Source organism: Humulus lupulus, chromosome 1, assembly GCF_963169125.1.
Source record: "Humulus lupulus chromosome 1, drHumLupu1.1, whole genome shotgun sequence".
Lineage (NCBI taxonomy): Eukaryota > Viridiplantae > Streptophyta > Magnoliopsida > Rosales > Cannabaceae > Humulus > Humulus lupulus.
Window position 1 is genome coordinate 162620196 of NC_084793.1, and position 22579 is coordinate 162642774.

Consider the following 22579-nt stretch of genomic DNA (forward strand, 5'->3'; position numbering starts at 1 on the left):
CAGAGGTAAGAAAACTGCACCCAATACGTGATGTATGAGATTAGGACTTGGCCCAGTTGATAGATATAGTTATGATTAGGGCTATGTTGGAAAAACATTCATTGCACGTAGTGGCCAGTGGAGGAGCGGAAGGGTGCAGGCAGGGCGCTGCTGGGTCGCCCAGGGGTGCGGTGGTTGGGCACGCAGGGCTCGGTGCATTGGCACACAGTGTCACGGGCTAACTATTTGGGATCTCCAAGTAGACGGAACATGCGATACTTATGGACACTCTAACCTATCAAGTCAGCCTACAACTCATTCTTGCCTGCAAACAAACTCAGTGGTTAGCCACAAACACATATCAGACATGCGACGGGCAATAGCGAAGTATGAGCAAGCACAAAGCAAGTCATTCCCTAGAACGTCCACACCATACAAAAGCATACACAAAGGCAAGTGGCACGCGATGGCCCAACAAAGACAACAATCAAGTACACATAGGCAATAAGGAAGCATACACGGGCAAGTATGGATAACATCGTTTTATTAATATATTGCCTTGATAGGGCAAGAGAGTACCAGCTTTAGCCCCTATCTGCTGTTGGCCATGGTGCTTCCCTAAGTCACCAGGTCACCTCCCCTTAAGGAGCATTCAAGCTATACAAGGTCTTCCCAGTACACATGTATGATTTTTATCTGGAAGACATATGCATAATTACAATATTGCCACTACCCTACCCCATGAGGTTGCTTGGTGCAAGACTTGACTAATGATCAAGCACCAAGGTATGCTCACTTACAAAATGACCTCGTGTGGGTATGCCAAAGGGGCAGCACACCACACTCTCCCCCACTTAATTCTTCGGCGTCCTCGACGAAGTAGCTTGTAGTTCTTCAATCTTCTGCATGAGCTTCTTAAAGTCTTCCGCCCTCTCTTAGCTTATCTCGTTGTCTGCGAGCCCCTTCCATCTTACCAGATATTCTTTATGCTTTTTATGATCAATGGAGATTGTCCTCTTTGCCATGATTTCTTCAGGTAGATGCTTGCTCCTTGGCTGAATGATGACTCCTCCTCTGGTTGACTTGTTGTGCTTTGGATTTGCTGGATCTTCATGATACGGCTTCAAATTACCGATGTGAAGGAATAGGTGTATCTTCATCCACGCTGGTAGGTCAACTTTGTAGGAGGTTAGGCCAACTTTTGAGATGATCGGAACCGGACCCTCGTAAATGCGAACAAGTCTGATGTCTTTATCCCCTCAGAATCTCAATTATTTGAGCCTCATCTTGATTAACACTAATTCACCTGCCTTAAACTCCAGTGGTCTGTACTTCTAATATGTCCACTTCTTCATTCTCTTTGATGATTTTTCTAAATAACCTATGGGAATCTCTGTAGTTTTCTTCCAGTCTTTTGTGAAAGTGAAAAGCTCGCGAATTCCGCATGCAGTAATCGTCGACTGTGTGGGGCAACAGTGGCTAGTGTCCATTAATTTCAAAAGAGATCTTATTCGATTAAGAACTCTTTTGAGAGTTGAATGAAAATTGAGCTACATCAAGTAGTTGCGGTTAGTTCTTCTGATTGGCATTGATAAATTGGCGCATGTACTCCTCCAACATCCTGTTGAATCTTTCGGTCTGGTCATCTGTCTGCGCGTGGTAGCTTGAGGATATGTTCAATTGTGACCCCAAGAGGCTGAATAGTTTGAACCAAAAGGTCCCAGTGAATCTCCCATCTCGGTCACTAACAATGTTCTGGGGCACTCCCCAATATTTGACAATGTGCTTGAAAAATTGTCGTGTTGTCTATTCTGCCGAATAATACTTCAACACTAGGATGAATGTTGCATGATTTGAGAATCTATCCATGACCACCAAGATCACATTTAAATCCCCTACCTTCAGTAAGATGGTTATAAATTCAAGCGACACACTCTCCCATGGTCGGCTTGAGACTCAGAATGGCTCCAACAACCCAGGTGTCTTGTTCCTCTCATCCTTGTCTTGCTCACAGATGAGACAGGTTTTGGTGTACTCCAATACATCATCTCGCATTTGTGGCCAGTAGTATCCATGCTACAAAATGGCATGCATCCTCTGCCACCTTGGATGACCCACCCACAAAGTGTCATGGCATTCACTTAGCAATTTCTTCCACAAATCTCCATATTTCATGGCATTCATTGGCGAGTCTTGCCTTCTTTCATGAGCTTCAGGATTGTTCTGACAACCGGGTACTTCTCCAGGTTTTCTTTGACGTGCTCCTTGATGGGAGTGTTCACCACCCTAGCCAAAAAACTAGCCAAGTTCTTTAGAGTCACCAATTCTGCTTTGTGACTCAAGGCACTGGCTTCCTGGTTCAAGTGCCTTGCCTTGTGCTTAAAATGGAAGTCTAATTCTACCACGAACTACTTCCATTGAGCCTGTTTAAGGGTTAGTTTTGGCTCGGTAAGGAAATGACTAATCGCTACGTTGTCCGTCTTCACCACAAACTTCGACCCTAGTAAATAACGTCTCCACCCACAAGCAATGGATAACTGCGAGAAGTTCCTTCTCTTGGGCAATATATCGCCTCTCAGCTTTCGAAAGCATGCGACTCTCATATGCTACCAGGTGATCCTCTTGTACCAGCACTCCTCCCAAAGCATAATCTGACGGATCCATCTGTACTTCTAAGGGCTTGCTAACATCTGGCTAGGAAAGAGCATGATCCTTCATCATGGCTTCTTTCAAACTCCTGAATGCTTCAGCACACTTATCAGTCCACACCCAAGTCACACCCTTTTTCAACAGCTCGATCAAGGATGTGGCTCTTCTTGAGTAATTGTCCAAAAATTTTCTATAGTAGTTGGCTAGGCTTAGAAAAGACTGTAGTTCCTTCACGTTTGTGGGGGCTTTCCATTCTTGGATAGCCCTCACCTTCTCTGAGTCCATACGAATCCAGCCACTCTCCACAATGTGGCCTAGGAAATTTATACTATCTTGTGAAAATGAGCATTTTTTGTGCATCACATATAGTTGGTTCTCTCTCAACTTCTGAAACACTTAAGCCAAGTGTTCTCGATGCTCTTCAATCTTGGCACTATAAACCACGATATCATCCAAGTACACCAACACGAACTTGTCTAGATACTCGTGGAATACTTGGTTCATCATTATTCGTCTACCCAAATGGCATAACTCAAAACTCAAATGCTCCATATCGAGTAACGCATGTTGTCTTTGGTTCATCCCCATATGCGATCCTCACCTAATAATAGCCCAATCTCAGGTCCAAATTCGTGAAATACTTGGCTCCACTTAGCTGGTCGAACAAATCAGCGATTAGAGGGATGGGGTAGGAGTTGCGAACTATCACCTTGTTGAGAGCCCTATAATCAATGCCAATTTCAAGCTCCCATCGTGTTTCTTTTGGAATAGCACAGCTGCACCGACTGGCGCCTTTGACGATTTGATGAAGCCTGCCTCCAATAACTCCTTTAGTTGCTTTCTCAGCTTTTCTACCTCGAGGGGTGCCATTCTGTAAGGCGCTTTTGTTTGAGGTTTTGCTCCCGGCATTAGCTCTATCTGGTGATCAATCCCCTTTCTTGGTGGCAACGCTTTGGGGAGTTTATCTGGCATCACATCCCCATACGTCTTCAACACCCTCTTAATTTTAGGTGGAACAATCTCCTCCATTGTTTCTTCAAATAGGGCAGGTACCGCTATATAAGTGGGCTTTCATTTCTTCACACCCTTCTTCAACTGTAAGGTTGATAGAAGCTTTACACCAGTGGATGGTATCACCTTTGTAGGCACCATTGCCAGTGTCTCCCCTATTATGAGCAAACTCCCCATAGCAGGAATCAGGATGGCTTCTTTCTCGCTTAGAAAATTCATCCCTAAAACTACATCAAAGTCATCCATATGGACCACCACTAAGTCGGTCTGCCCCTCCCACATGTCGATCTTAACTTTCACTCCCTTAGCCACACTTGTTGTGGACAAAGACTTTGAGTTGACTGCCTTCATGCAGCCACATCTTTCTCCAGCTTTAGTTCCAGTCGTTTGGCTTCGTACTCTGAGATGAAGTAGTGTGTGGGGCTAGTATCGATCATCACACTATTGGCCAGCTTGTCCTTGATGGTGGCATCCATGAACATCAATTCCTTCCCAAAGGTCTTCTTCCCTTTTTCACAATGCTTCTTGAGAGCATTCAACAGGCGGACAGTGCCCATGTGCACGTACTCTTCATCCTCACCTTATCCTTCACATTGTTCCTCTTAGCCAATGAGGGCATTCAACTTGCCCTTGTAAGGGAAAGCTGCCGATTTATGTGGTCTTTTGCAGAGCCAACAAGCTAATGGCTTTTTCCCTAAAGGGGTGTGTGTCCCATTGGAAGAATGATGGGTGTCGTATGTCATATCAAATTTAATTATATTATTTTATTCACTTATACTAGCTACTTCAATAAAGTGGTAAATAGGGTCGAACACACGAGGACTATGATCTAATTATTATTCAAAATAAGAACTAAACTTAAATTAGAAAGAGATTTTAGTTTAAACTGCTGAAAGCATAAAATGAAATAAATATTAAATATTGAATAACTAAGGATATAACGATATTAAAGAAATTTTCAAGAATTACTCTCCACCTTTGACAATCAATCCATCAAAAATGATGAATAATATTCCTTCTTCCCAATTAAACTATTAACCCCACAGATAACACTTAAGCAGTCAATTATCCCAGTTTCCCTATTATACTTAATTAAATTTAAGCGCTCTTAATTAACCCTTTATACCCAGCAATAAACCCATTAGGCATGCGGTCTATTTAACCTAGTAAAAGCATTACACTCTATGGAAACAGGTTAATCTAGGCAACAAATTCATTAAGCATGCAATTCATTTAACCTAGCTTCTATTTTTCATCACAATCAAAATACCTATCACAATACTCTAATTGCAATTTATCACTCTACTTAGAATCATAAACTATTAGGTGAATAAAACTCCTAAGATGATAGTAGAACAATGCAAAACCCTAATTAGTGGCCATCTAAACAAGATTTTACAAGATTCATAACATTCAAATAGAAAAATAGAAGCAATTTAATATAAGCAAATAGAAGGATTAAAATTCATCAATGCATTCAAGAATGTTTATGTTGATGTCTTTTCTCCTCCTCTGCTGCTCTAGCCTCTAAAATTTGCAATCCAGAGTTACTATAAAATTTAACCCTAATCCCTTTTATAGCTCACAAAAAATTACATTTAAAATTGAAATTTTAAGAAAAAAATTGCCGCACGGCCACTACCACTGATTCCTGCTGCTCGCAACCACAGGGTGTTTCAGGGCAAGTTTTGCACTGAGGTCACGACCATGAGATTGTGGTGGCCGTGGCCACTACTCTCTGACTCCCAGGCTATGAACAGTAAGTGTTGGTGGCCGCAGCCTCAAACCAAATTTTGCTTGAGTGCTTTTTCTTCGTAATCTTCAACTTTAAGCTCGAACATCGGGTTTAGGGACTTCTAAAACACTTCAAACTTGTTCCAAACTTCATTTTCTCGAGTCCTATCATTGCACATCAATTCCTAACCACAAAAATATATCAAATTCATCAATATGAGTTATAAGAAAAATATGAATTTCACATTCCTCAGAATTTCAACTCAATGTCTAGTCACCACTTAAAACTCGATCTATTTATGATTATGCATAATTAAACATGACATAATATGTTTTAAAGTCTCATATATAATAATATTTTCATGAATAACATCCACTCCATAGACATTAACTAATTTTTCTCCACTAATGTAAACATACATAATCAAGAATCAAAAGGTCTTTAAAAGCTTGTAATGTAAGGCTAAGGTTGAAGGTAGATGAAAAATGAATATTTAAGCTTAAATCAAACCATAGGCTATATATTTTTTCTATTCTCTAAATCTTCTCACAAACTTCCCATTCCCTTTCGTTTTCTTTTTCACATTGAGCTTATTATTTTCCCTACACTTATACTTTCGCAAAACTTCTCTTTTTTTTTTTCATATTTCTCAATGTAGATTTCTTTTTGTTTTTATTTTCTTTTCGACACAATTCATTGGAAGAAATAGTAGATAATATTCTTTCACATTATAATCCAAAAAACCAAGATAACTTCACCTTCTTACAATCCATAACCCGACCCACCAAATCAAACAATCATATAAAACTATTGTGTAATGATTCACAGAAAAAGATAAAAATTTTAGGTTGCGAAGGTTTAGATATTGTCTTATAAAAGAAAAATATTAGTCATTATGGATAAAATATGGGAAACTAGGGATATTTAATCTCATAGGTAAGCTTGAAAGGCTTAAACGTTCCAAAGAACATGCCTTAATCATCTTCCTAATCATGTGTACTTAGGATTTTTCCTCAAACAATTAATCAATGATTTCTAGAGTGGTTGAGACTATATATATATATAGATAATAGTATGAATAATGTCTCTAAATACTAGTGAAAAAGTAAATCTAGCTTAAGTAACAACCACACAAGAGTTAAGCACACAATTCATGCATAATTCATCAATTTCCTAGGAGTAGTCTCACCTCAATCAGAAGTTTTATTTTTGACAAAAAATTTCCAACATAACCATGCTTATGACAACCTAAACAAACTAAAAATGAAAAAAAAAAACGACATAAAAAAACGCAACATAATAAAAATAAAATAAAAAACTACAATCAAAATAGTTTAGTTTTAGTTGTTTCTTTCATCCACACTTATACACTACATTATCCTCAATGAAAAAGAAAATAAAATAAAGAAAAAGAAAGACTCCCTCATTCATCAAGCATATCTGCTTGATCATCTTCAGCTTCCTCCTCATTCTCATCATCTTGCATCATGGGAATAGGTGGTGGATACTCTTGAATCCACTATGGTGCAGGTGGATAGTTTTCCATATCCATACCAATGTGTATGGCATTCATCCTGAAACAAACGTCTTGATAACTGGCCCACTCAATCATGCACTACTGGTGTGCTTTGAATTCAGTACGATGAGCATGCAACTTTTGAGAGGTAGTGTACAGAGATTCCTCCATAAGTGTCATACAGTCCTCCAAGGTCATAATTTTGGTAGATGGGATGAGCTAGCCCCTGCAGTGTCAGTGACCTTGAAGCGAGAGATGGAGAATCTATTCAGTATATGCATGGGTTGCAATAAAGGCTTTGAAGGATTCCATTTCACACCAGCTAGAGCACACATGGAGGTAATGACATGAGGATGGTAGAACCCCTTAGAAACATGTCTGAAACTGTTCTGAATTGAGGATTTGTTAATGCACTCCACATCAATTGTTTTCCTCTTCAGAATGGCATATAAAAGTATGGCAGTATGCACATTCACATCACTGAAATGTTTAGTGGGAAATAACTTTGCATTAATAAACTTATGTCAGGCTTTATCAATAACTCCCATCGCATCTTGCTTAAACTCAATGGGATGAATTTTTTTAGTTAACTTCCATTGGGTATTTGGCTTGCACAGAAATTGGATAATCTCATTAAAGTCAGGATTATCCACTATTTGGCTATACTCATCATTGTCTATGCTAGGAAGCCCATAAAATTGATTTATGGCTACACTTGAGTAATTCACATTAACCCCTCTCACTATAGCCATAGATGTTACTTGAGATATTCTATTAGCATAGAACTCTCTTACTATAGGGATTACTGCAGCATCAAGTTGTGAGAAAAATTTCATCCAATGTCTTTTCTTAATTTTCTTCGCAATGGATGGATACCCATGATGAATCTCCATATCAAACCCCCTCTCTTCAATCAACATTTTATTTTTCACTACCACATCTTGATAACATTTGAATGCCTCCTCAGAAATAAATTTGGTGGCATCAAATTGAACCTCAGATGTGGAAGCACCTTTGGTATTCTTTCTAAATCTCTTGGGTGCCATTCTTCACTTCAAAACTCAGGGATAAGCTTCCTTGAACACAAATAATCAAGCATTGAGAGAATAATTCAAGATGCCCCAAAATAATCAATTCAAACTCCTCTAATTACTCACACCAAATATCAACTTATCAAGTAAATACTTCCTCTTCAAAAATATTCAATCAGTTCCCCTTAAAACCGAAACACACTTCTCTTGATCCACCAAAAACCATATCATCCAAAATAGCCCAAATCTAATTGTTCAATACTCAAAAGCTACTTTCTTGTGATTGACTATAGAAAGTCTTTGAAAGCTTGATTGTGTCAAGAAGCACCTTGAAAGTAGTGGAAGAACCTCAATTGTCAAATTTGGAATTATGGGACTTTAGGTTTTGAAAGGGAATTTTTGTAGAAGATGAGTATTTTGGTGAGAATAGATGAAAAATGGTAGAGAATTAAGATTAATGTTGAGAATTGTGATGATTTTGGGGAATAATTTGAGTGAAAATGAGGGAAAAGTGATGAAATTTTGTGTGAAAATGAGAGCTTCTTTCGTTTTGGGGTCTATTTTTGTGTGAGAAATGGAAAAGAAATGAAATTGGAGTTTTTAAAAAAATGTTCTGAAATCGCACAGTTGTTGCAGCCTGGGCTTCTAGTGGCCTTGGCCATTTCGTTCTGTTCTCTAGGCCATTTGGCCTAATTTTCAATTTTTTTCTTTCGATTTTCACGGTTCTAAAATAAATAAAAAAGTATTAAAACTAAGTTTATAAAGAAAAAAATACATGGAAAAAATAAATTAAACAAAAATGTCTTAAAAATAAAATAAAATACATAAACTTTAGCTAAGTTCAACGTCGCTAGATCGATGTAAAACATTTTCATACCTCATCAACATATTCTAGATCGAAGAGGTGAATCGCAATAGCTTGCTCCTCCTCGAAAGACTCATAATAAGGCTTCAATCTCTGGCCATTTACCGTGAGTATTTTTCCTGTTGATGGACTTGAAATTTCTACTGCTCCACGAGGATAATGATGTACCACTATGAATGGCCCAACCCATCGAGACTTCAACTTACCCGAAAAGCGTTTAAGATGATAATGATACAATAATACTTTCTGTCTCGAATCAAACATTTTTTGAATAATTCTATTTCGAACATGAATGGCTTTGGTCTTTTCTTTGTAAATCTTAGAGATCTCATAAGCATCATTACGAATTCCCTCCAGCTCTTGTAATTGCAACATTCTTTGTTGACCTACATTGTCCATCTCCATGTTACACTTTTTCACTGCCCACTAGGCTTTATGCTCCAATTCAACCGCTAGATGACAAGGCTTTCCATACACCAACCGAAACGCCGACATAAAAAATGATGTCTTGTAGACCATGCGATATGCCCATAGAGCATCATCTAATCTTATACTCCAATCCTTTCTATTTGGATTCAACGTCTTTTCGAGAATAGACTTGACTTCTCTATTCGATACCTCAGCTTGGCCATTTTCTTGTGGGTGGTAGGCAGTGGTTACTTTATTAGTCACTTGATAGTGCCAAAATAAAGCTTCATTCATTTTATTGCAGAAATGAGTACCTCGGTCACTAATTATTTCCCTTGGAGTGCCAAATCTCACTAAGATATTCCATAGAATGAACTCAACCATTGTTTTAGAATTAATCGCTTTAGTTTCTTTTTCTTCCACCCACTTAGACACATAATCCATCTCTAAAAGAATATACTCAAAATCGAATGACGATGGAAATGGTCCCATAAAATCAATACCCCATACATCAAAAATCTCGATAATAAGTATGGGAGTTTGGGGGATTTGATCCCTAGCAGTAATATTACCAACTCATTAACAACGGTCACATGCCTTGCAATATGCATATGAATCTCTAAAGTTGGTAGGCCAATAAAAACCACCATCAAGTACTTTATGGGATGTTCTTTTTGGTCCAAAATGACCTCCAAAAGCATGAGAATGTGAGAAAGCAAGGATATATAGAAATTCATAATCGAGAAGACACCTTCGAATGACTTGATCAGCGCAATGTTTCCATAAATAAGGCTTATCCCAAATGTAAAACTTAGCATCATTCTTAATCTTGTTCTTTTGATCTTGTTTAAGGTCTCCTGGTAACTCTTTAGTGGCTAAATTATTAACAATATCAGCAAAGCATGGAATAACTTCTTTAAGAGCTAGGAGTTGTTCGTCGGGAAAATTTTCATTTAATTACAAGTTATCTTCATCCTGAATAAGTCTGCTTAAATGATTAGCCACTAAATTTTCTGACCCTCTCTTATCTCTTATTTGAAAATCAAATTCTTGCAGAAGTAAAATCCACCGAATAAGTTTGGGCTTCACTTCTTTCTTAGCTAGTAAATATTTAAGAGCTGCATGGTTAGTGTAAACAATAACTTTAGTTCCAATCAAGTAAGATCGAATAATTTATAGAGTAAAGATGACCGCTAAAAGCTCTTTCTCCATAGTAGAGTAATTCAACTAAGCATCATTAAGAGTTTGAGAGACATAGTATATAACATGAGGAACCTTACAAACTCTTTGCCCACCGCTCCTACTACATAGTCATTAGCGTCACACATTATTTCAAATGGTAACTCCCAGTTCAGTGGCTGAATAATAGGTGTTGATGTCAAGGATTCCTTCAATTTGTTGAATGCAAACAAAAATTTATCATTAAATTTAAATGCCACATCCTTTTGAAAAAGATTGCATAAAGGAGAGGCAATCTTCGAGAAATCCTTTATAAACCACCTATAGAATCCCGCATGACCAAGAAAGGATCTTATTTCTTTCACACTTGATGGTGGTGGAAGAGAATGAATGAGATCAATTTTTTCCTTGTCCACTCGATTCCCTTTTTTCGAAATAACATGCCCCAAAACAATACCTTGTTGCACCATAAAGTGACACTTCTTCCAATTCAATACAAGATTAGTGTCAATACATCATTTAAGAACTAGAGTTAAGTTGTGGAGGAACTTATCAAAAGAACCACCATAGACACTAAAATCATCCATAAACACTTCTATGATGTTGTCTATGTTATATGAGAAAATACTAACCATCATCGCTGAAAAGTGGCGGGAGCATTGCATAATCCAAATGGCATTATACGAAAAGCAAATGGGCATGTAAATGTTGTCTTCGCTTGGTCTTCAGGAACAATAAAAATTTGATTATAACCTGAATAACCATCAAGAAAACAGTAATAAGTATGTCCCACTATTCTTTCAAGCATTTGATCAATGAATGGCAAGGGGAAGTGGTCTTTTCTAGTTGCAGTGTTCAACTTTCTATATTCAATACAAACTCGCCAACCTGTTTGGACTCTCGTGGGCACTAACTCATCCTCATCATTCTTTACCACAGTGATGTCTGAATTCTTAGGAACTACTTGAACTAGACTCACCCACTTGCTATCTGAAATAGAGTAAATCACACCCACACTTAAGAGCTTCAGTATCTCCTTTTTAACTACCTCCATCGTAGGTGGATTTAACCTTCTTTGAGCTTCTCTAGAAGGCTTGGATCCATCTTCAAGGAGAATATGGTGCATACACATAGTTGGGCTTATTCCCTTGATATCTGCTATGGTCCACCCTATGATTTTTTTGTATTCCCGAAGTACCCTTATCAAATGATCCTCTTGTATTTGGGTAAGTTGTGTGGTGATAATAATCGTCAATATCTCTTTCTCACCCAAGTAAATATATTTGAAATGCTCTGGTAGTGGTTTTAATTCATGCTTGGGTGGGGATTTAACAGATGTTTGAAGTTGCTCATGAGAAACATGCAACTCTAAGAACGACACCCTTGAGAAATCTCTCCTCCACTATTAAGTGTAGCCACTGTCTCCTTTACTTCAGTGGTGACATCATCTTTCTTCAAGTCTATTGGTTCCATCAAAACAACATCTAACCCATCCTCTCCATGTAAATTCAGAATTCTTTGTGACAATGAGTCCAGAATATCAATTGAAGAAACTGAATGAACATCACTTGGATACCGTATAGCCTCAAAAATATTAAAGAAAATCACCTCACCATAAAACTCCGTGGTCAAATTTCTCTCAGGAAAATCTATCTTAATTCTATCTGTCTTTAAGAATGGCCTTCCCAATAATACTGGTGTAGAACATGGAACTAAGTCATCTTCCATATCAAGAATGTAAAAGTCCACCGGAAAAACCAATTCATTTACTTTAACCAATACATCCTCTACTACTCCCTTTGGATAGGCATTAGAACGATCCGCTAATTGTATGATCACCCCCGTTTCTTTAAGTGGTCCCAAATTCAAAGAGTTATAAATAGAGTAAGGCATTACATTTATTGAAGTACCCAAATCTAACATACATCTTTCAATCCTTTTATTGCCAATAATGCAAGGAATAGTGAAGGTGCCAGGATCCTTACACTTTCGTGCAAGTTTCTTTTGAGGAACCATAGAAACATTTTCCCGCACACTTAGCTTTTCCCTTTTAGCTTCCTCTTATTGGTGCACAACTCCTTTTCAAACTTTTCATATCAAGGTACTTACTTAATGGCATCAAGTAAGGGAATGTTTACCTCAACCTTGCGAAAAGTCTCCAGTATTTCCTGTTCAGCTTCATCTTTCTTTGTCTTTCTCAAACGACTAGGAAATGGAGTTGTGACATAAGTGGGAATAGTTGGTTTAGGTTTAGGTGTTGTGGTTGGGGTTTCACTTTTGTCTTGTTGGGTGGATTGGTTAGGAGGTAATGGTACATCATTTGAACTTTATGGGATAGTGGATGGATCATAAGTCTTTCCATCTCTTAATGTGATGGCATTAGCGTTTTCCCTTGGGCTCCGAACAGGCTGTGAAGGTAATTTTCCTTGATTCGGTGGCTCACTTTGACTTAATGAAGTGGAAATTTGACCAATAATGTTCTCTAAATTTTTTAGGGATACATGTCCAATATTTCTTGTTCAGCTTCATCTTTGTTTGTCTTGCTTCAAGTGCCTTGAAGAAGTAATTGAGTTTGTATATTGGTGGCTACTAACGTTTTTAGCATATCCACCATTGGTGGATCTAAGCTTGTGAGATAATTGGTTGTTGAGGTTGAGCTGTATAGGTTTTTTGTTGCCTTTGTTGATAAGGAAACCCTGGTGGTCTAGTAGGTACAGTTTGTTGTTGATTCCCATATCGAAGATTAGGATCTTCCTTCCGTCCTTCATTATAAGTTATAGGATAAGGGTCATACCTTTGCCTAGGTTTCCTTGGGAATCCCCCCATTGCATTTACATTCTCATTTATATCCACTTGAAGTGTGGGACATGCATCAGTAGGATACCCCACCAACTGACATATGCCCCAAGGTCTCACTTGCTGACCCAAAGCAATTTGTTGAACCATACTAGTTAACTGCGCAAGCTGCTGCTCTACTTTAGAGTTTGTCTCATTTAATCCCTTAACTGAAACTTCTTGACGAACTCCAAACTGTTGAGAGTTAGCTGCCATATTAGAAATTAAACTCCTAGTAGTAGTAGGGGTCTTGTCCAACAATTCTCCCTCACTTGCTGCATCAATCATGCTCCTGTCCAACAGAAATAGTCCTTCATAAAAGTATTGGATCAGGAGTTGTTCACTTATTTGATGGTAGGGGCAGCTAGCACATAGCCTCTTAAATCTCTCCCAATTCTCATATAGTGACTTCCCAGTCTGTTGGCGGATGCCACAGATTTCCTTCCTTATACTACCAACCTTAGATGCTGGGAAGTAACGCTCCAAGAACAATGTCTTCATTTCATTATAGGTATTAACAGTTCCAGGAGGAAGGTAATAGAGTCATTCCTTTGCACCATCCTTCATAGAAAATGGAAATGATTTTAATTTAATTTTCTCTTCTGTTACTAAAGCTGGTTTCATACTAGTGCAGACTATGTGAAACTCTGTCAGATGCTTATTCGAGTCATGTCCTAGTAGCCCATGGAAAGATGGTAGTAAATGTATGTGTCCTAATTTGAGTTAAAAGTTAATGTTCTAGGCTGGATATTGAATACACAGAGGTTGATGGTCTAGAATCGGTGCCGCCAACTCTTTCAACATCCTTTCCTACGCCATCTGAGACTTAACTGATGTTTCAGAGTTAGAATTGTCATCAGATGGTAATGGTATTTGTACTGGATTGACTCTCTTTGAAGGTTGAAAGGGTGGATTATTAGTGATAGTCCTTGAAGAGTGAGACGACGATGTCTCAAAATATCTCTTTATGGCTTTTAGTTTTTTTTAATATCGTCGCCAGACATGTACACCTGCAATCAAAAAAATTTAAACTAGTGAGTATGTAGTTAATTAAATTGAATAATAAAAATGACTTACAATAGTACCCAGCAACGGTGCCAAAAATTTGATGGGTGTCATATGCCGTATTAAATTTAATTATATATTTTTTATTCACTTATACCAGCTACTACAGTATAGCAGTAAATATGGTCAAACCCACGAGGATTATGATCTAATTATTATTCAAAATAAGAACTAAACTGAAATTAGAAAGGGATTTTAGTTTTAACAGATGAAAACATAAAATGAAATAAATATCAAAGATTGAATAACAAAGGATATAATGATATTAAAGAAATAGTCAAGAATTACTCTCCACCTTCGATAATCAATCTATCAACAATGATGAATAAAAATCCCTAATCCCAATCAAACTATTAACAACACAGATAACATGTAAGCAGTCAATTATCCCAGTTTCCCTATTATACTTAATTAATGCTAAGCGCTCATAATTATCCCTTTTTACCCAACAATAAACCCATTAAGCATGCAATCTATTTAACCTAGTAAAAGCATTACACTCTATGGAAATAGGTTAATCTAGGTGTACGCCCTAAATATCCACGGGTTATTAGCGAGCTGGAAAAGGGCATAATCCTACCAGCCACGTGGAACCCACCTACCCGAAGCTACTGTTACGAGTCTCTACCTCTTTAGCTCGAGGTAGCCAAAGGTTTAGTAAGAACACTCAAAAGCATCGGGTCAGCAGTGTGGACACCACGAGCTGAGACTACATTAGGCTCGAGGTAAGACTTGGAACTGACTTGTCCGACCCTTTATAAAGTAAACCATGTAATGTAAACGTGCGCATATCAGACATCACGTGTCTACTCCATTCGTGAAATCTCGGACATGCAACGTAAACGTGCGTGTTCAGGCACCCCACGACTGGTTTGGGCCATGCGGCCCATTATCCCCCTTACCTATTGATTAGACCACACTTCATTGTCAGGTTTTAGGAATTAATCATGAATGTCACAGAAGTGACATGATGGGTAAGAAGGTCACGGGATGACCCCCTTTGCCAACACCCAGGTGTCATCTCCCTATAAATATGGAGACCCTGGGTGCTGCAAAAAGTTGTCTTCTAATTTGTAAAGAAACACCCTGTAAGAAATACTAGAGATATATCAATAATATTGACTGGTGGACTAGAGGGATTTTAACCTTCGAACCACCTAAAAAGAGTACACGAGTTATAACCTTCCTTTGAGATTATTCACATATTACGGTTCATCATTTAGCACTAATCCATCCCATTTATTCATATAATTATCTGTTGCTGAAGAATCGCATCAATAGTTTGGTGCTTTCATTGAGAGGATTTTAGATTGGTGCTATTGCAAAAAACCCAACCATGGTGGTTACTCGCTCAAGGCATGGTAACGAAGCGGATCAACGTGATGGGCAGAAGGCCCACCATACCGCCATATCTGATGAGCAAAACCCTGAGGTTCAACAGTGACCGGGAAAGCAGCCAATGGGCCAAGACGATATTGAAAGTTTGGCTCCCCAGCCGCCCAATCCAAACCCGAATTTCTACACGACGGTATAAATGGAAAATGCACAGTTGAGGAGTCAGGAGGTGAAAGCAAACAAGCAGATCGAAGAGGTTTTGGCCCGATTACCCCCTCTTACAACTGACGCTATCGCCGGAAAGAGGCATGGTGGGACTCATAAGTCTCGTTAGGGTAACTTGTCCAGGCATAGTCGGTCGGTCAGACCCTCGACATCAAATTCTGCTCCCACGTAACACCACCAGGAAAATTCAGCCGATCAGTCCGGACCTTAACTCCTAGCTCAGTTCCACCCTCGAGTGCACCCAGGGGGGCCCGAGGCAACTCGCGAAGAAGATCCGGGGAGGGCTCGCGACGACAGCCCGCCCCGGCCGGCCGTCCCGCACCACGATCAGACCGCCGAGCGCAGGGCGCGGGGGATGGTAGAGCGGAGAGGCCGCGACCTAGCTTAATTTGCCCTGACGGGACTAGGATCGTGTCACCAGTTAGACATCCTCCATCACCAATAAGATACACATCTCCTCCCCATCCAGTCCGAGACATTCCGGCTCATGGGAGCAGCAGGAGAAATCCTGCTTCCATCGGACCTTCCCATCGCAGCCGGGCGCCTAGGGAAATCCTAGATCCTCACCCTCAGCGGCGGGGTCCGAGTTTTTCAAATTGAAGTTACTGGACTGGGAGTAATCGAAGTGGTAGGTTCGGCAAAGACCTGCGCCATCGTTTGAGTTCGGCTCAAAGCCCTCAGGCCACCCCTCAGGCCGACCTCCGAGATCGCCTCAACTCTCAGAGGGGAGATCCAGCTAAACATACTAGTCGTGCTCACCAAGGGGAGCGTCTGTCGAAAGTACATGTCAGCAGGAATGTCCCACATAACCTATCTCAAGATAGGAGGGACAATAACCCGCCTAATGCGTACAACGGAATTGGAGCTGTTGAACAGCCCCAGAACAACCAAGGAAGCAAGGACCAAACCCTGGAGCGGCTAGCTCAGATGGAGGAGCTGATGAGGAAGCCCCTATCGGATAAAGAAAAAGATGAGTATGACTTCGGGGACGAACTTCGCTCCCAGCATAGTAGCCACGGTATAGCAACCGTATGCCTCACTTGTCTAAGTTCATTGGAGACGGGGACCCGTCAGATCATTTGGGTATGCTCAACACCCTGATGATGGCCCCAACATCGGTCTCGAGTTGAGGTGTTTAATATTTCCTTCCACCTTGACTGGGCCCGCCAGGCAATGGTTCAAACTGAATAAGAAGCAGTCCATCAGCTCGTGGAAAACCTTTTCTGCCGACTTCAAGAGGGCATTCTGAGCTTCTTAGGCCGCCACATCAAAGCCGACACCCTGGCAAACGTAAGGCAACAGCCCGACGAACCTTTGAAAGCTTACTTGAGCAGATTCGCAAACATCACGGCTCGAGCCAGGGACGCTGATGATAGTTCCAAACTTATGGCCTTGAGGACTGAAATCCTCGTTGGAGGCGAACTCTAGGAAGAGATACAAAGAAAAGGTGTGAGCACCATGAACAAATTCTTAAATAGGGCCCAGGGATGGATAAACCTGGAGGAAGCACGAGCATCGGCCACAGGAACCAGCCAAGCCCCTGATCAGCCCGCTAGAGTGGGAACGGATGTTGTAACAGTGACCCAAACCGTTACACAGAATAACCAGTTGGGTGGAGGTAAGAGAAAAGGGAGCAGCGAAGGCGGCCAGCACGGCCCGAAGAAGAAAAAGTTCGTAGAAAAGTTTAAGCCAATCTACATGACTTACACCGAGCTCACCAACACTAAGGAGAACATTTTCCTAGCGAACTCTGCTCGCCTCCCCTGGAAGAAGCTAGAGCGATTAAAGCATCAGAAGGCTAAGAGAGATCCCTCCAAGTTTTGTCGATTCCACAACGACATCGACCACAACACTGATGATTGTAGGCATCTGAAGGATGAGATCGAGACTCTCATCAGAGCTGGACCCTGGGCTCAATATGCGCAGAATAGAGTTCTCGCTGGTCAACCAGCTCCAGAAGCTCCGATAGGTTAGCTCGGGTCTCGCATAAATCAGGACACCCCTCCTCCTGTGATAGGAGGAGAGATCTCCACGATTTTCAGAGGCCCCCATCTGGCCGACACGAGCAGAAGTGCCCAGAAGAGATATGTCAACGAACTGAAAGCTCATAATGGAGTGGAGTTCGTCCCAGAGAAGCATCTACCCAAACATCAACGATTGGAGAGGCAACCAATCATATTCACCGAGGAAGATGCCAGTCACGTCTAGTTCCCTCATAACGACCCTCTAGTCATAACTGCTCAGCTCGCTAACCAAAGAGTTAAGAGGATACTGGTCGATAATGGGAGCTCGGTGAACCTGCTGTTCCTGTCTACACTGGAAAAGATGGGTTTATCTGTCACCGAGTTGAAAGCCACCTCCATGATGCTATATGGATTTTCTGGAGAAGGGTCGGCAGCAATAGGAACGATCGAGCTGGTGATTACCTTGGGAGAAGGACCCTAGACTGTCTCAAAACTCCTCGAGTTTGTGGTCATCGATTGTCCCGCTGCGTACAATGCTATTTTGGGCCGACCTACTTTGATAGCGTTCGAAGATATAACCTTCATCCACCACCTCACGCTAAAATTCCCCTCTTCCTCGAGGATATGCACGGTCCGATGTGATCAACTCGCTGCCAGGGAATGCTATCACATTTCTATGAAGGGAAAATCAAAACCCGGGCAGCAGAAGATGACCATCCAGGGCGGGAATGAGGAATCTCAGGAACTTGTGCCTAGTCCTGAGATTGAAAAACCTCAGAATGCCAAAGGGGAGAATATCATCTTAAATAATGATATCGACCCCAGAGTAGGCGAGGATAGATCTGAGCTCCAGGCCATCGAAGAGCTCGAGGAGGTAAACATCGACCCGCAAGACCCATCGAAGGTGGTAATGCTCGGGAAAAATCTATGTAGCGAAAGGAAGGCGGAGCTGATTAAGTTTCTGCGAGAAAATCTAGATGTGTTCGCCTGGTCTCATGGAGACATGATAGGGATCAGTCCGAGCATCATCATGCACACCCACCACTTGGATAAAAGTGTGCCTGCAAAATCCAAGAAATAAAGGCGCCTATGAACAATCCAAGCCGAGGCCCTAAAGAAGGAAGTAGCCCGGCTCTTAAAGTGCGGCTTTATCTGCGAAGCAAAGTTCCCAATCTGGGTCGCCAATCCTGTTTTGGTCCCGAAGCCCAACGAAAAATGGCAGACCTGCATCGACTTCTCCGATCTGAACAAAGCCTGCCCCAAAGATTGCTTCCCCTTGCCAAGGATCGACCAATTGGTAGATGCCACGGCGGGGCACGAGCTTATGTCTTTTATGGATGCATGCTCGGGCTATAACCAGATCTCCATGAATCCAGCAAATCACGAACACACTAGCTTCATGACCCCAACCAATGTTTATTGTTACAAGGTCATGCCCTTCGGGCTGAAAAACGCAGGAGCTACGTACCAGAGGCTGGTAAATAGGATGTTTACTAATCAGATCGGGAAAAATATGGAAGTGTATGTTGACGACATGTTGGTCAAGTAGAAAACTGCCGATAACCATGTCTCTGATCTGGAGGAATGCTTTAAGATATTGAGAGAATACAACATGAGGCTAAACCCCCAAAAGTGTACTTTCAGGGTCGCGTCGGGAAAATTCCTGGGTTTCATTGTCAATACCAGAGGAATAGAAGCAAACCCTGATAAGATCAGGTCACTGCTCGAGATGCCCTCACCTCGGTCTCGAAAAGACGTTCAGAGTCTAACAGGAAGGGTGGCGGCCCTTAATCGGTTTATTTCTAAATATACCGACAAGTGTTTGCCATTCTACAACCTGCTCTGGGGAAATAAAAAATTTGAGTGGACCGAGGAATATGAACACGCCTTCCTTGACCTGAAATCACATTTGGCCGAGTTGCCCGTATTATCCAAACCAACGGTAGGAGAGCCTCTTTTCCTTTACCTAGCTGTCACGGAAGATGTAGCCAGCGCTGTATTAGTCCGAGAAGAAGACCGATCTCAAAAGCCAGTCTATTACATCAACAAGAGGCTTCTCGGAGCTGAATCCTGGTACCCATTGATGGAAAAGATGGCTTTCTGCCTTACTACGACCGACAGAACACACCGTAGGAGAGGTAAAGAGTGTCCACATTGGTATAATATCCCATCTATCACTGTATACCTTGGAGCCTGGTAAAGTACCCGCCTTGCGTCATTTCTCTCCTCGGGTAACTTTCCTGCTGTGAGATACTCGAGGATGGGGGTCACCCAGGTTGGTCTGGCATCCATCATCTCGACCTCCGCCCTGACTTCCTCTATGCTTGGTCTTTCCAAGAAGTCTACCGGCACCAGCCCCAAAGTCTCTGCCTCCCCAGAGGTAGCAAGCTTTGTTAGGGCGCCTGCGTTGGCATTCTGCTCCCGAGGTATCTGCTTGATTGAGTCGCGCTTAAATGCAGATAGTTCTTTCTTTACCTTGGCCAGGTAAGCAGCTATCTTGGTTCCTTGTTCTTGGTATTCCCGTAACACTTGGTTTACCACGAGCTGGGAATCGCTGTAACACTAGACGGAGCTGGCCCTCAGCTCTTGGGAGACCCTTAGCCAAGCCAGTAAAGCTTCGTATTCGACCTCGTTGTTGGATGCTTTGAATCCAAATTGTAACGATGAGTGGAATCGATGTCCCTCTGGGGATATCAATATGATTCCAGCCCCGGAGCCGTTCTCGTTAGACAAGCCATCTATGAAGACCTTCCATGAGGCCTAAGGTGACTCTTCTACAGGATCTTCTCGGAACACTGTGCACTCTGCCACAAAATCAGCCAGGGCTTGGATTTTGATTGTAGTTCGTGATATGTACAGTTTCTCAAATTGGCTGAGCTCGATAGCCCACTTCAACAGATGCCCCGATGCTTCAGGTTTCTGCAAAACCTGCCTTAAAGGTTGATCGGTTATGACGTGTATTGAGTGGGACTAGAAATACGACCTGAGCTTTCAGGAGTGAGGCAGTCCTTCCTGTCGAAGTAAAGGTAGCCTTGCATAGAGTCCAGGCATTTGACCAAGACCGGAATGATGAACTTCTCTACGCGTCCCTCGACCTAATTGATGAAAAACGAGAAGGTTCACAGCTGCAGCTCGTGCATTATCAGCAAAAGATCACTCGTTATTTCAAATCAAAGGTCAAGAAACGCGTCTTTAGCGTTGGTGACCTGGTACTCAGAAGAGTCTTCCTGGCCGGTAAGGATCCCAAGGATGGAGTGTTGGGACCAAACTAGGAAGGGCCCTATCAAATAACCAATGTCGTAAAAGAAGGAACCTTCAAGCTAGCTCGGATTAACGAAGAAGCAGTCCCACGGACTTGGAATGCTATACACTTAAAGAAATATTATCAATAATATCTTTGTAAGGCTTAGTTAGAAAAGCAATCTTTTTTTTATTAAGTAATAAGAGTTAATCTTTTTGCATTATTGTATATGTTTGTGGATGTAACGTCAAGTAACCACGAAAGACCCTTTCCTGATTACTTAGGGGGCATATATCCTGGATATAACCAGGTCCGAAAACTTAGAAGTTGATTCAAATTGATTGATCGATGTTTTTCTTAAAAAGCACGAGATATCGATAAAGGATTAACACGAACGAAGTTTTTAAAAATTAATGTCCTGGATACAACCAGGTCCTAAAACTTAGAAGTTGATTTAAATTGATTGATCGATGTTTTTCTTAAGAAGCACGAGATATCAATAAAATATTAATGCGAACTAAGTCTTTAAAATTAATATACTGGGTAAAACCAGGTCCTAAGACTTAGAAGTTGGTTCAAATTGATTAACAGATGTTTTTTCCTAAAAAGCATAAGATGTCAATCATAACACCAACATAAACTAAGTTAAACCACAAATATATATATAAATAGATTAAATAAATCTAAGAAAATCAATTGTCTCGAGGATAAAATACCTCGTAATATAAAGTTACAAATGAAAATAAAAGAGAAAGGAGAAAAAATCCTAAGCCCCGCCAGGCCGCTCCGATGAAGTCACCCCCTCGGCATCCTGCTCAGTTGCAGTGGAAGTCTCCCTGGTCTCAGAGGGCACCTCTTGTTGAAGGCGAGCTTTGAACTTCTCCAAGAAGGACTCCCACACGTCTGGCCCTAGGAAGGAAAAGTCGCCATCCCAGTTGAAGGCCCAGCAATGGTACAACATGGCCTCCATGGAGGAGCTGGAAGATGCCCTCTCCGCCACAAGGGCGGCCTTGGCCTCTTCAAGTTCAACCTTCGTGGCGTCCAGGGCGACCATAGTAGCCTTGGCCTCCAGCAGCTTGGCCCGAGATGCCTCCAGGTCGGCTTTCGCAGCAACCAAGGCAAGCTGCCCGACCTTCTTGCTTTCCCGGGCAGTCGCCAGGGCAGCTTTGGCATCCTGCTCCTGTTATCGAGTGGATGCGAGGGCGGCCTGGGCAGCCTGGTGCTCACCCCGGATCTCATCAATCCTGGCCCTGGACCGAGATATGCTCTGGTGGAGAGCCAAAGTCGCTTACAGGACAAATAGATAATAAGGCAAGTTCCTTAGAAAACAAAAGAAAAACAACATAAAGAACCAGTGGTAAAGAAAACTTACCGCGAGGGTCATCCCCAGTGAAGACTCCATCACGTGCTCGGGGCTCCTCGTCTCGATCTCCCGCAAGTCCCTCGAAGTGGCGTTGAAGCAGTGGTCCACCATGTAGGTTGCAGTTTCATAAACCATCCCCCTAAAGACCTTGGGGATTTTATCCAAGGCCTGAGGGTTG

General features: G+C 41.4%; 1 protein-coding gene across 1 annotated transcript; it reads right to left on the bottom strand.

Annotated features, from left to right (window-relative positions):
* Window positions 1-8610: 8610 nt before the first annotated feature.
* On the bottom strand, window positions 8611-9191 carry LOC133823989 (uncharacterized). Its single transcript, XM_062256852.1, has 2 exons — window positions 8799-9191; window positions 8611-8646 (listed from the first exon to the last, which is right to left on the bottom strand). Exons 1-2 carry the CDS (start codon window positions 9189-9191, stop codon window positions 8611-8613), a joined length of 429 nt encoding a protein of 142 aa, XP_062112836.1.
* Between the last annotated feature and the right edge of the window lie 13388 nt (window positions 9192-22579).